Here is a 16,421-nt window from a genome sequence, read left to right as displayed (position 1 = left end):
ATAAGTAAACATAAAGAAGAAAAGTTGGCATTTGCTTATGTAAAAGGAACAGGTATAGTATATTAGAAAATTTTGTAAAAAGATCCGAAAACATTATGTAAATATCAAAGGAGATCTATTAAAATTGAATGTTACACTATGAAACATTTTTTCAAATGTGAACCTTTACTGACAATTAATTGGATGAGAAATCTACCAAAAATTTTATGCATTTAATTTTTAATTGAATATCTCATATTGGTTATTTGTTTTTTTAGAGGAACTGCTGGCTTTAAGGTTAACAACACGGAATTAGAAAGTCAAGTGACCATAGTACCATCAATAGAATCCTTCGAACCAAAAAGCGGGTCAGTCAGTGGAGGGACCCTTATCAACATCACAGGTCAGTTCGGCAGAGAAAGTAGCTTTTTTTCACATTTTCTGTCATATCTTTACATATATAGAAGACAGACTGTATTTCTTACAAATGGAAAAAATATTTTAGATGTATATTACATCATATGTATACACACATTAAACATTATACATTATATATATATATATATATATATATATATATATATATATATATATATACACACACACATATATATATATATATAAATATATATATATATATATATATATATATATATATATATATATATGTGTGTGTGTGTGTGTGTGTGTGATTATGTATATGTACACATATATACTTATTTAATCTTATTTATGATATATATATATATATATATATATATATATATATATATATATATATATATATATATATGTATATATATATATGTATATATATATATATATATATATATATATATATATATATATATATATATATATATATATGTATATATAAGGATGAAGAGGACAGCAAGAAGACTTCGGATCATCTTACATATTTATTTTACACCAACGTTTCGGGAATCCATTCCCATCATCAGGGCTACATAAAACACGAAATTTTATTTACATTAGAAATTAATGATACATTTTATGCTTAAAATTTGTTTTGGTATCAAAAAACAAAATATTAAAAAACGGTTAAAAGAATAAAAATACAGAAACCTAGACTGTATATAAAAACATGTGGCTAACTGAGGTCTTTTACCATTATTATAATAAAAACACTTGTGATCAAAAAAGAATGTCAAAAAACAAAAATATACATAATATAAATGAATGGTTGAACTTACTGTCAAGAGGTGTGGCTGAAAACTATAAGAATATTTGAGAAAATTCTTAAAGAAAAGGCTTTAACTACGAACAAAACAAAATAGGTCAACAAGGAATGGAGTTAATGGCAGTTAGGCAATATGTAATGGTGTGGAGGTGGTTTGGTTATTTAAGGAAGGAGACAGTTTCTTGATGTAAAGAGATTCCAAGAGAAGGAGCGAAAGGCAATCGGATGTTTGGGAAAGAATTTCGAAATGGTTGTATTGTATTTGAGTTTTACATGAGTTTGAATGATTTCTTACTGAGGAAAATTCTTGGGATTTTAATATGGAACCAGTTCGATGACTGACACCCCTGTATCATTGCCATATGTAAAGAATTCTCTTTTCAGAAACGAGCTCACCACAGCCCTCAGCAATCTGTATCCATATGTCAATTTTAAGTTTATATTAAAAAACCCTTTAAATATTGGCAAACTTTTCAGGTTCAAAGACACCCTCCCGAAATTGATGCGGTCCTTCGTTGTTTACAAGTATACTTGTCCCAAGGTCTATATGTTAAAAGGCTCTTATAGTATTGACTACCTACTTACACAAAGACTAAATCAAGATTGCCTTGAACATTTCTTTGGGTGTATAAGGCAAATGGAGGGGCACTATGATCATCCTCATGCTATGAACTTTAAATTTCGGCTAAAAAAATGTTACTAAGAAAGGAAATTAAAATATTAAGTGAAAAGTGTAATATCACCACTGTTGAAAAATCTCATGAATCAGCCAAAGACGATGAATCTATCACGAAAGAAAGGGACTTAGCGTTAGAAATATGCCTAACAACGCAGATATTCAGAAATTTAGATTTTTATTTAGAGAAAGATGCTTTAGACGAGGAAGAAGACCTTTTGAGAGCAAATAAAGAAATATATTGGGGGAGTAATTGAGGAAGAAGCTCTTAAATATATTGGTGGATATATTGTAAAGAAATTTTGTGCAAAATATCCTGAGTTAGGAAATAAGACTGAAGAAGTGCTAAGGAATGATACTTGGATAGCATGTGTTAATCGGGGGGAAATACATGCACCTTTTAGTCAGTTTTTTTTCACAGTTGTTAATAATGCGGGAGATTTGTAATGCTGTACACGGGGAAGCTCTCATGGAAGGAAAAAATTGTTTTAAAAAGCTTTATTTAGAATTAAAACAGTCTGGTATTGAAGTTCCTGACAATGTTATTGATTTTTTTTTTTTTTTAAGATATCGGTATATTTTCGAATGCGATATCTTAATAGTTTGATAAAGTATAAAAACCTCATTGACTGTGTGATAGATCTACGTTCTTAATGGGTCTCGCCAACACTAAGCCCCTTCAGATGACGTAGGTGCGCAGAAGAGGCTTAAAATCGGTACGCTGTCTGGCTGACCTGGTATATCTGGACCGTGACTTGTCCAAAATGTAATTTTGGAAACTATATCGGGTCTACCCGACGATTACTGAAGGTCCGCATCGATTCCCACAGGGGTGTCAGTCATCGAACTGGTTCCATATTAAAATCCCAAGAATTTTCCTCAATAAGAAATCATTCAAACTCATGTAAAACTCAAATACAATACAACCATTTCGAAATTCTTTCCCAAACATCCGATTGCCTTTCGCTCCTTCTCTTGGAATCTCTTTACATCAAGAAACTGTCTCCTTCCTTAAATAACCAAACCACCTCCACACCATTACATATTGCCTAACTGCCATTAACTCCATTCCTTGTTGACCTATTTTGTTTTGTTCGTAGTTAAAGCCTTTTCTTTAAGAATTTTCTCAAATATTCTTATAGTTTTCAGCCACACCTCTTGACAGTAAGTTCGATCATTCATTTATATTATGTATATTTTTGTTTTTTGACATTCTTTTTTTATCACAAGTGTTTTTATTATAATAATTGTAAAAGACTCCGTTAGCCACATGTTTTTATATACAGTCTAGGTTTCAGTATTTTTATTCTTTTAACCGTTTTTTAATATTTTGTTTTTTGATACCAAAGCAATTTTAAGTAAAAAATGTATCATTAATTCTTAATGTAAATAAAATTTCGTGTTTTATGTAGCCCTGATGATGGGAATGGATTCCCGAAACGTTGGTGTAGAATAAATATGTAAGATGATCCGAAGTCTTCTTGCTGTCCTCTTCATCCTTAAACTTAAGCTTGCCAGAAGCGAAAATCTTACTAGTTATATATATATATATATATATATATATATATATATATATATATATATATATATATATATATATATATGTGTGTGTGTGTGTGTGATTATGTATATGTACACATATATACTTATTTATTCTTATTTATGATGGATATATATATATATATATATATATATATATATATATATAAATATATATGTATATATATTTATATATATTTATATATATATATATATATATATATATATATATATATATACATGTATATATTTGTATATATATGTAGATATATATATATATATATATATATATATATATATATATATATGCATCATAAATATAAATAAACATGTATATATATATGCATCATAAATATAAATAAACATGTATATATATATATATATATATTTATGTGTATATACATATATATATGTATATATATATATATATATATATATATATATATATATATATATATATATATATATATATATATATATATTACTCAACTTATTTCAATCACATAATTTTTTGAAACCGAATCGATTCAAATTAACTGTGTTGGGCTAATAACTATATATCATTTAGATTTTGCTGCTAAAAACATAAAATGACAATATTTTTTTAGGTTCTTGAATCTCACTGCTTCTAACAGGTAATATTAAATATCCACAGATCCAATGTACAAAGATAGAAAGGTGCCAGAAATGCAATAATTTCTTAATGATTATATTTATTTCGTGTTTTGTAGTTTACAAGAAATAAGTGAAATTTTCATGATTTCCATTAAAAAGGATACATCTCGATTATGTTAACAATAGACAATTGCTTAATAACATCTTGAATTCTTTATTTCATTTCTGCAGGTTCAGGATTTTTGCCATATGACGGAAGAGTTGCCGTGTGGGTGGGACAATCCACTTGCGGCATTATGAGCTTAACTTCCAGTGCCATCACCTGCGTGACGAAGAAGCAAGCGCCTGGAACCTATTCCCTTATTGTTCAGGTTTCCAGTCACCTGGTAAGTCTGGAAGAGTTATCTAATCAATTCACGATAATTGGTCTTTTAATAGATAACTTTCCAGTATTAAGGATATGGTAATGAGAGCTATTGGATATCTTCGTAAAAATCATAAAACATGGCAGTTTGAGAAGGGTTGAATATTCAATAAGTGCATCAGTATTTTATGATGGAATGCACGTAGAGAGGGCCATGTGTTGTTTTTGGTCTTCATAGTAAAAACATACAGAACAGAAGGGCAAGTAGTGGCCTTTTTTAAAGTAAGGTTTATTTCACTTTAAGCATTATACATAGTTTTTCTATTCTCTATAACGTCCTATCCTGTATTCCTGTATTCATAAGTAAACGAGAAAGTATACGTATATAGAATAAACGCTGCATATATATATATATATATATATATATATATATATATATCTATATATATATATATATATATATATATATATATATATATATATATATATATATATATATATATATATATATATATATATATATATATATTCTATCATGCCATTTTGATGTCTGGAAGAAGGGTATGATTCATGAACTCGGATAGAATGGTGGATGTGGGTAAAATATTGTTGGATAAGAATATTAGGTTTTAGAATGGAGAGTGGAACGGTTGACGTTTTGAAGATGATACAGTAGGCCTACTGATTAGGGATAGCGAAGAGAAATGTCAATGACGATGAAACAATATCCAATAGATTTCGTAGATTTGAAAATAAAGTCCTCAGAAGGATATTGGGAGTTAAATGGCAGGACAGGATTAGAAATGAAACTATAAGAGAGATTACTCAAGTGCCATATATGGATGAGATCATGAAGAGGGGTAGATGGAGATGGTTTGGGCAAGATCATCGTACTCCCCAAGAGAGATTAGTTCACTAAACGGTTAACTTGGCTTTACAAGGCACTAGAAGAGTTGGAAGACCCAGGCCTACTTGGCTGATAACAATAAAGTGTGAAGTAGGAGATGATGAATGGAGAAGTATTGAATGAAAAGCTCAAGATAGAGATGACTGGCGAAATCTAACCGATGCCCCTTGCGTCAATAGATTAAGAAAGAGATGGTGATATATATATATATATATATATATATATATATATATATATATATATATATATATATATATATATATATATATATATATATATATATATGTATATATATTAATTTATATATATATATAATGTATATATATTAATATATATATATATATATATATATATATATATATATATATATATATATATATATATATATGTGTGTGTATATATATTTCTATATATATGTAAATAAATAAATATATATATATATATATATATATAAATAGATATATATTTATGTATATATATATACAGTATATTTATATATATACACACACACATATATATATATATATATATATATATATATATATATATATATATATATATATATATATATGTGTGTGTGTGTGTGTGTTGTGTGTGTGTGTTTAATTCTAAATGTACAAATGTAAATTTGAACAGATTTGCACATATGCACATAGATTATCACTAACGGATATTCCTTTGTCAATTATTGTATTACCCCAATTGCTGCATCCATTTTGATTTTGCAAGGTATATATGTTAACCAACTTATTAACATGTAGACAAGCATATAATTTCTTTTTTACTCTTGAAAACAGATAGAACCAGTATCCTTAGGCCTAAATCTCAGCTTCACCTACACTGAAACTTCCACGCCTTATGTCCAGCAAATAAAAGTGAATGGGAAGACGATTGAGCTTACAGGATCTGGTTTTGATGACGATCCGTTTAAAGTTAGAATCACTTTCATCCCGACGGCTTCAAGGGAGAAGAGGAGCATCCAGAAGGAGGAGAGCGGCCATGATGATAGTGATGAGAATGAGAAAGTTACAGTAGAATTTGTAAACGATAGAGAGCCAAACAATAAAATCTTGATATACGATGACGTAATTATGTCTGGGGGAAAGTCGTATGAGTACGATGGATTCACTGAAACATTCAAGTATGCTGATGAAATCATTAATTTACATCATCCAGTGATGGATACTACTATTTTGGACGTAGGAGAAGTGACTCCTAGCTTCTGGAGCGATTTCACAGGAACATCAGCCAGGAGCTTCACTCAGAGCCAGGAAATGGGTCTTTGGAGAGTAGGAGGTACGCAACAGTCACTCAAGTATTCTCCAGAGTCTGAGATTCATCGAAGAAAGAGATACGTGGAGGCCACTACTTACTCCTGTTCACCCAACTCAGTGACAGATAAGTCCATTACTTGCACGCCAGAAGACCTCCCTGCTGGCTCATACGACTTGACCCTCTACATCAAAGACCGCGGTGAAGCCATGATGACGGGTAACACGGGTCCAGTTGTCATCAAAAGCACCATTTACTCGATTAGCCCCACTGAGGGCAGCATTAACGGTGGCACTCACATGACCATTAATGGTTCAGGGTTTGTGCCAGGAAACATAGAGGTGAAAATTGACGGCAATTCTTGCGTTTTGGAGAAGGCAGAAGTGACCGTTCTTGTTTGTCGAACGCCTCCCCATTCGGCAGGAAATGGTACTGTTGAGGTCCACGTTGCTGGAGAGGTTTTGAAAGGGCCAAACTTTACATATTCAGAAAGCAAAACTCCAGTCATCAGTTCTGTAACGTAAGCATTTGGTTTAATTGAAAAATCTATATTTATAATAGATAACTACTAAGATAGTTAACTGGTAATTTATTGTTATATATCAAGGGAAACTAGTGATAAAAAAAAACAAAATCAATAAATTTTATTGTATGAAAAAGCATGTTTTTCAAAGTATATATTACAATGTTACAGTTCCTAATTCACTGACCTAAGAATGACAAATTTTATCTTTAACATTTTCCTTATTATACATATATCTATTCAAAACAAATTGACCAACACTTAGTTAAACTAATATAATGTTATAATTTAGCCATAATGGTTCATTTTTTTTAACACTACCTTATCAGCAAAGAAAATTATTTAATGTTATGAACTTACATGCATACAATTTTCTTGGCCAGTAAAGAAAATGCCAAAGTAGACATCTTCCAGTTAACATTTCATGTTTTGTACTTTCAGACCAGACGACAACATAAGATCAGCAGATGAACTTGTGATCAATGGAACGAATTTCAACATCTCCGGAGAACCTGAAGTGATAATCGGATACAGTAAATGTGACATTATAGACTTTGAGACGACAATAACGTGTCAGGTATATGAAACATAATGTAATTACTTCAAGTGACTAGATGAGTGAAATTACAATGAACGAAAGTTAATGCCATATTTTTTTTTTTTTAGCCATAATTTTTTATTATTCGATGAACCCTGTGGTCATGGCTAAATCTTCCTATTGCAGAACACTTTAAGTATTGGAAGATTAAGCAAACTGTGATGATTCGTTCATTTAATCCCCTTCCTCTCCTTAGAAAATGATAAAGTTAAAAAACAACTTTGTGCATTGATGAAAAACCTTAAATGCCTAATATTATCATTACATTAAAATCGGTCACAAGTCACATTTTTTTCATTGCTGGTTAGGTAAAACACAGACCGCTACTGTCTGAAAAAAAATAAAAAAAGTGTTTTTCATTTCGGTTGCAATTCATCTGATGATACTTCATCCTCAGGCCCCAGAACTGCCGGGTGGCAATTACACTATGGCCATCCGGGATCCGAAATATGGATGTTCCAATTACCTTGAAGTGGTGTTTGATCTTTCGATTACATCCGTCGAGCCCGCTCAAGGTAAGGATCTCATCTAAATATATAAAAATAATGACATACCCAACACCTTTTTATTGTGTCTGGTTTAATTATCTTCTGTATAATTTTTGCATGCAAATGATTACTCAAACTTTCGTTGAAACGAATTATCGTGGTGAGACAAAAATTAAACTCCCATTCCTACCGATCAATGCGAATTATCTTTCATGTAAAATCATACATCTTAGCAGATACCTTAGAGCTTTTTTCCATTAACATTTAATATTCTTATTCATTTGAGATTCTTATGGCACTGATGTTAACTAGCGTCAGCCGAAGACAATATAACAGACGTATGGCCAGCATTTCCCTCGCATGACTTCTGGGACTACTTCCTTGGGGGAGAAGATAAAAAAAAAAAGTACTAATTAGTATAAAAGGGTCTCTAGCTTTTCTTGGGTTCAAAAACACGGATGTGCACTATCAAATTCGCCTCTTAACACTTGCTGAGAAACCTAAAATCGAGGTATTCTGGAACGGTCCTTTTCAAGAGAAAAAGACTTTAAGAAACACACACACTCAGACACATATATAAATATATATTTATATATATATATATACATATATATATATATATATATATATATATATTATACATATATGTATATATATGTATATATATATGTATATACATATATAAATATATATACATATATATATATATATATTGTATATATGTACACATATATATGTATATAAATATATATATATATATATATATATATATATATATATATACATATATATATACACATATATATAAATATATATATATATATATATATATATATATATATGCGATATATATATATATATATATATATATATATATATATATATATATATATATATATATATATATGTATGTATGTATATATATACAATTATATATATATATATATATATATAAATATATATATATACACACATATATATAAATATATATATATATATATATATATATATATATATATATATATATATATATATATATATATATATATATATATATATATATATATATATATATGTATATATATATATCTTATATACATATATATTTATATATATATATATATATATATATAAGAGAGAGAGAGAGAGAGAGAGAGAGAGAGAGAGAGAGAGAGAGAGAGAGAGAGAGAGAGAGAGAGAGAGAGAGAGAGAGAGAGAGAGAGAGAGAGAGAGAGAGATTGTTAATGAATATACGTGCTTAGGACAGATAGTTAGCGTTTCCTCAGGTCATGAGACCAAATTTAAAAGAAGGATATTTTAATGTTGTTACTATTCTTAAAATATTTTATCTCTTTCAGCTTATTTATTTCCATATATTTTTTCCTCACTGGGCTATTTTTTCCTGTTGGAGCCCTTGAGCTTGTAGCATCCTGGTCGTCAAGCTAGGCTTGTAACTAAAGCCCCCCTGACACTTGCACGCATTCGTGGCACGCACTGGCACGCATTGATGCGCGAACTCGCGTGAACGAGCCGTGAAAATGTCGTGAACAGTGCGGGAACTCGCGTGCCAGAGCGTACCAATGCGTGCCATGCAGGCCCAAAACTTTGAAATGTTTAAAGTTTGTGGCACGCATTGGCACGCACTAAATGGCCGTGAAATAGTCGTGAACGATGCGCCAACTGGAGTGAACTGGAGTGAACAGTGCGGGAACTGGCGTGAACTGGAGTGAACGATGCGGGAAGTGGCGTGAACTTTATAATGAAGAGAAACAAAAAGGAAACGAAAATATTAATGAAAAGGAAAGAAAAATAAACCTAATAAATTTTTATATTTGCTGTTTTAATGTGAAAAAAAAATGATATCTTATTTCAAACTATTTCTATAACTTTATAATGAAGAGAAACAAAAAGGAAACGAAAAAATTAATGAAAAGGAAAGACAAATAAACCTAATAAATTTTTATATTTGCTGTTTTAATGTGAAACAAAATTATATCTTATTTCAAACTATTTCTATAACTTTATAATGAAGAGAAACAAAAAGGAAACGAAAAAATTAATGAAAAGGAAAGAAAAATAAACCTAATAAATTTTCATATTTGCTGTTTTAATGTGAAAAAAAAATTATATCTTATTTCAAACTATTTTTATAACTTTATAATGAAGAGAAACAAAAAGGAAACGAAAAAATTAATGAAAAGGAAAGAAAAATAAACCTAATAAATTTTTATATTTGCTGTTTGAATGTAAAAATAAAATGATGTCTTATTTCAAACTATTTCTATAACTTTATAATGAAGAGAAACAAAAAGGAAACGAAAAAAAAATGAAAAGGAAAGAAAAATATAAACCTAATAATTGTTTATATTTGCTGTTTGAATGTAAAAATAAAATGATGTCTTATTTCATGCACACACTTATTTTCCTCTATTACCAATCAAGACCCAAAACTTTTGTTTTAAATAAAAATGAACTGAAAAATAAACCCAAGAAATTTTTAAGTTTGCTGTTTGAATGTAAAAATAAAATGTTTTATTTCATCAACATTCTTATTCTTCTTTATTACCTTGAAATGAAGGGCAAAACAAATTTTTTCTGTTTGCTGTTTTAATGTAAAAATAAAATGATTTCTTATTTCAACACACTTTTTTCTCTATTACCTTAAAATCAACAGCCTAAAAACTTTTCATGTTTGATGCTTTTAATGTTAAAATAAAATGCTTTCTTAATACTTGTACATATTTTATGTCTGCTATTTATATGTAAATCAAATGCTTTCTTATTGAAACAAAAATAAAGGGCAACAAAAAATACAAACGAAAAAGATACGTTTCTTCTCCTCAATGCAATGGTGTCTCTGACAGAAAGCATTGTTGTCTCTTCCGAAGCCAATCCAAGAATGTCCTCGGGTTGGAGAAGCCCCGTTTTTATATGGAGTGGCCAATTCGTGAACTGGCGTGAACTGGCGTGAACGATGCGGAAACGATGCGGAATGATGAGGGAACTCGCGTGAACGTGTCGTGAACTTCTCGTGAACTACGCGTGCCAATTCGTGCCATCGCGTGAACGTCGCGTGAACGATGCGCGAACTGGAGTGAACTGGTCGTGAACAGTGCGGGAAAAACACCAGTGCGTGCCACAAAGTGGCACGCACTGGCGCGCATCAATGCGTGCCAGTGCGTGGCAAAAATGCGCGCAAGTGTCAGGCAAGCTTAATACTATTACTAATAACAATGGAATGAAGGTTTTTTTTGGGTAGATAAAATGAAATTATGAAAACTGAAATGCCACTTTCTCTAAAGAAAAAAAGTATCCAATCAAATGGTCCTACCAGTATTAACTTACGTATCAAAAACTTGTAGCTTGACTAAAGCCTTAGAACATAAGTTAGTTATAACTCAAGGAGCTATAGAAAGATTAACATTAAGAGACAGAAAAAGAGCAACATGGATACGAGAGCAAACTAAAGTAGATGATATCCTAGCAGCTTGTGAGAAAAATAAATGGATATGGGCAGGGCATATAATGAGAATGACAGACAATAGATGAACATTAAGAATAACAGAATGGGTCATTAGAGATTACAAAGTCAGCTGGGGAAGGGTGAGAAGACGGTGGATAGACGAACTAAGAAAGTTTGCAGGTATACTGTCATAGAATGACCATAAACACGTGGGAAAATATGTCTGAAGCCTTTATCCTGCAGTGGATTGGTAACGGCTGATGATGATGATGATATATATATATATATATATATATATATATATATATATATATATATATATATATATATATATATATATGTATATGGATATGTATATATATGCATATATAAATATATCTATCTATCTATATATCTATATCTATATCTATATCTATATATACAGTATATATATATATATATATATATATATATATATATATATATATATAAATATATATATATATATATATATATATATATATATATATATATATATATATATATATATATATAAACATATCTATATATATGCATATATATATATATATATATATATATATATATATCTATATATATCTATATATATACAGTATGTATGTATGTATATATAGATCTATATAGATCTACGTATATCTATATAGATCTATATAGATCTACGTATATCTATCTATCTATCTATATATATACATATATATATATATATATATATATATAATATATATATATATATATATATATATATATATATATATATATATATATATATATATATATATATATATATATATATATATATATATATATATATATATATACACTGTATATATAATCTCTGGCATTTCAGAATTTCAGTTTTGCTTCATAGTTAATATATGACTGATCTACTTTATTGTTGCTGCTGATCTTGAGATATTTTAAAGCGCTTACTAATTATTACTCTTATATAGTTTATGTATTTCCCCCTTTTTTTTTCTTACCCGTCTATTTTCCCTGTTGGAGCCATAGAGCTTGTAGCATCCTGCTTTTCCAACTTGGGTTCTAGCTTAGTTAATAATAATAATAATAATAATAATAATAATAATAATAATAATAATAATAATAATAATAATAATAATAATAATGATAGGCTTTCAAGAGGAAACTGAAGACTTTCTTATTTCAAGTCATACAGCAGTGACGATTTAACAGTAAATGAACAATACGCGATATGAAACGTTAAATACTCTGAACGAACAAGGTAAAACGATAGTGGATGTCCTGTAGAGAGTGGGGTTTCCCTGCTGCATGGAACTGGAAAAGCAGCCATCAAAGTAAAAGTAAGGAAGTAATCTCCCTTGTGCTGGATGGCACTGGTAGGGTACAGGTTCCCAATATCTCGGCCATCTTGAGGGGTGACGTTGCTAGCGCCATACCCTTATTACCTAGACCCCAACAGATACAGGTACCTATTACAGCTAAGTGGACTGGGTTGCGGTAGGCCAGGAGCCCTTCAGGATGTCTATGCCAGGAGCATTCCACGATTCACCGAACGTGTGTCTGTGCATATACGGGTTTTTATTGGCCTATTAGAGGGACTACCAGGTGATCTCCGAGACCAGGGTTCAAGTCCGGTCAAGCTCGATAGTTTCTTGTGATCTTTACAACCTCACCATCTTTGTGAGCTAAGGATGGAGGGTTTGGGTTCTTTATAGATCTACTTGCTGAGTTATCAGCAGCCATTCCCTGACCCTCCCTGGTCCTTGCTTGGGTGGAGAGGGGTCTTGGGCGCTGACTATATGTATATATGTTTAGTCTTAAGAACATTTCCCTGCCAGCTAGGGCATTGACACTGTTTCTTACCTGTAATTCATGAGTGGCCTTTAAACCTTTATACATGATAGTAAGAGTTTGCACATATACAACCATACATAAAATATTCATTTCTCATCCGTAGGTGGGTTCGGTGGCGTCAGTATAAACATCACTGGCTTCGGATTTGATTCTTCAGCCCAAGGAACTACCGTCACCGTATGTAATGCTTCTTGCATCATCACTAACTCATCGTACAATTCCCTCAGGTGCCAAGTTCCTCCAACTGAGCAGGGTAAGTAGATCGGAATTTCAGGCAGTAGTTTGAATTATATAGATCCTCTGTAATTTGGGTGATCTGTAAAAGTAGAATGTTACTGAAACATTTTGGTGGTCTGAGCGCAGTAAAGCTCGAAAAAATATAAGATTCTTAATAGAAATAATAATATTTATTGGAATCAGAGCTATCCAGAAATTTCTTGGGTAAAATAGATATTTCTAAGAGTCAGAGAGGAAGTTAGAAATAAAAGAATATGAAATGTAAATGTGTCACCATGGTAATGATCTTTTTTGAAGACAGGAAAATACTGTATGCTATCAGTAAAAAATCTATATATACTTTCATGACCAATGACAGATTTTGCCATCTGAAAGGAAAGTATATTTACAGTCCCTTTCTATTAAGATAAAATCAAACTTTCGAGCTTTTTTTCATTGTATGTTTATAATGAGATATCAAACACTGTTCCTCTTCACTTAATCCAAATTATGGACGATGTACAATTATGAGCCGAAGAAAATATTTGTAATTTTTCTCCTTCATTTATCATATAACATGAGAATAAAATATAATTTCGCTTGAGGTTTGAAATTCAGTTTTTCCTCATATGTCGGAATTGAAACACTGTAATAGATTACAAGAAGTAAATTTGATTTTTTTTCTTAAAATCTGATCTTTTTTTTCTTAAAATCTGATTTTTTTTCTTAAAATCTGATTTTTTTTTCTTAAAATCTGATTTTTTTTTCTTAAAATCTGATTTTTTTTTCTTAAAATCTGATTTTTTTTCTTAAAATCTATTGTATTTAATATTTGAAAATAAAGTCCACTAAATAATCGAAGTATATCAAACTTCGTTCTTATTTCTTGATGTCTATTTTCACTTAAAAAGGCATTGGATCAACATCGCTTTCTATACCATTATCTAGAAAGTGGCCAGGATTTAGTACCAAAATCTATTGCCGTCTAGAACAATTCAAACAGTAATCTTATCATACCAAGTTTTTATGCTCTTTACTGTATTAATAGTCCATTACACCACCAGGTACCGTAGAAACTAAGGAATGTGACGTAACAGTAGCTAATATGAATGGGGCACAGAAGACTTTTGAGAAGGGTTTTACATATGAAAATAAGCGGACTCCTTCCATCAGTGACGTCATGCCCAAAAGAGGAGGCACGGCTGGGGGTACAAGAGTAACAATCTCAGGCAGTGGATTTTCGTATGTATTTTTTAGAACTCTTTATTAAGAATTTCCTAAAACCAGACAACCGCTAGAAAATTCATTATCATAAAGCAGGGAATTTAAAACTGAAGAATTGACGAATCGGTTAACATATCTAGGGGCTAGACGCACCGTCAAAAAGCCCCTGTCCGGAGAGAAGCTCCGGGCAATCTAAAGAAGAAAGAAGGTTAACATATCAAATCTTCAAGGCAGGGCAGAAAAGTAAAGCACTACTTATAGCACTACTAACTACTTTGAATGGTCAGTAGTTGAACACGCTAGAAGGATTATAGTCCAGGGTACTATATTGTGAATGTCTGTAGACTTGATGATAAAGATAATTGGTAGTAACTACATTATACGAAAAATAATTTCTACTATGGAGCCAAATATGTTAGCATCCTTTCTTCTCTACATCAATCAATTAATGAGGTGAAATATTGTCTACAAACATTTTTTTTCTTTTTTTTTTTTTTACAAATGAAAATGTTTTATTATGACAATTTTCACACGGCAAAAGAGAAACTAGAAACAATAGATCAGTGTTTACCCTCGTCCATTTCAATATGAAATTAATTCCAATTAAGATGGCGTCCACATTAAATCTATCTATTTTAGGGAAATTGGAAACACCGTAACTATAGACGATTCACAATGTGTTGTTGTTGAAGAAAACACCACCGAAATTTCCTGTGTCACCGAGAGTCACCAAGGACCAGGGAAATACCCAGTAATTGTCAGCGTGCCCGGGTCTGGAAGGACAATTACGGTCAGTGTAGAACAGTTTCATTGATAACGTTCAAGTTGTTTGTAATTATTTTTCACTGAGTTTTCACAGTGATTTCAAGCAAACATATTTATACCCACATAAAAGTATAATCACACTGAAAAGGCTTGAGAATAAACAAAGTAGGATTGCATCGTCACTGACTTTAAATTGGAACTTTTTTTAGGGTGGAGAGGCCGAGTTTTTCTACATCGACCGGTGGAGTTCGACATTCACCTGGGGAGGAGAACCTGTGCCCTCCAAAGGGCAGATGGTGGTCATTGATGTGGACCAGACGGTTCTCTTGGACCAGTCCACCGATGTTTTAAAGATGCTTCTTATCAAAGGTTTGATTTAAGTTTGTTTTTTAAGAAAATATTTATCATATAATTCACACACACACACGCACATAAAGTATATATACGCACACACACACACACATATATATATATATATATATATATATATATATATATATATATATATATATTTATATATCTATATATATATTTATATATCTATATATATATTTATATATCTATATATATATTTATATATCTATATACATATATTTATATATCTATACATATATTTATATATCTATATACATATATTTATATATATACATATATATATATAAATATATATATATATATATATATATATATATATATATATATATATTATATATATATGTATATATATATATATATATATA

The 16,421-nt window shown here is 30.3% G+C and overlaps 1 protein-coding gene across 1 annotated transcript in view; it reads left to right on the top strand.

Moving 5' to 3' along the window:
- LOC137643032 (fibrocystin-L-like) overlaps nucleotides 1-16,421 on the top strand; it is a 222,281-nt gene that overhangs the window by 113,607 nt on the left and 92,253 nt on the right. Inside the window, exons 32-40 of the mRNA XM_068375884.1 lie at nucleotides 258-382; nucleotides 4,242-4,396; nucleotides 6,079-7,073; nucleotides 7,518-7,653; nucleotides 8,072-8,189; nucleotides 13,580-13,729; nucleotides 14,757-14,934; nucleotides 15,556-15,706; nucleotides 15,891-16,050. Of these exons, the coding sequence (XP_068231985.1) occupies nucleotides 258-382; nucleotides 4,242-4,396; nucleotides 6,079-7,073; nucleotides 7,518-7,653; nucleotides 8,072-8,189; nucleotides 13,580-13,729; nucleotides 14,757-14,934; nucleotides 15,556-15,706; nucleotides 15,891-16,050 (2,168 nt within the window). The remainder of the gene's footprint in view (nucleotides 1-257; nucleotides 383-4,241; nucleotides 4,397-6,078; nucleotides 7,074-7,517; nucleotides 7,654-8,071; nucleotides 8,190-13,579; nucleotides 13,730-14,756; nucleotides 14,935-15,555; nucleotides 15,707-15,890; nucleotides 16,051-16,421) is intronic.

This window comes from Palaemon carinicauda, chromosome 6 (genome assembly GCF_036898095.1).
Source record: "Palaemon carinicauda isolate YSFRI2023 chromosome 6, ASM3689809v2, whole genome shotgun sequence".
Lineage (NCBI taxonomy): Eukaryota > Metazoa > Arthropoda > Malacostraca > Decapoda > Palaemonidae > Palaemon > Palaemon carinicauda.
Note: the sequence above shows the minus strand (reverse complement) of the source record. Positions and strands in the feature narration are given on the sequence as shown.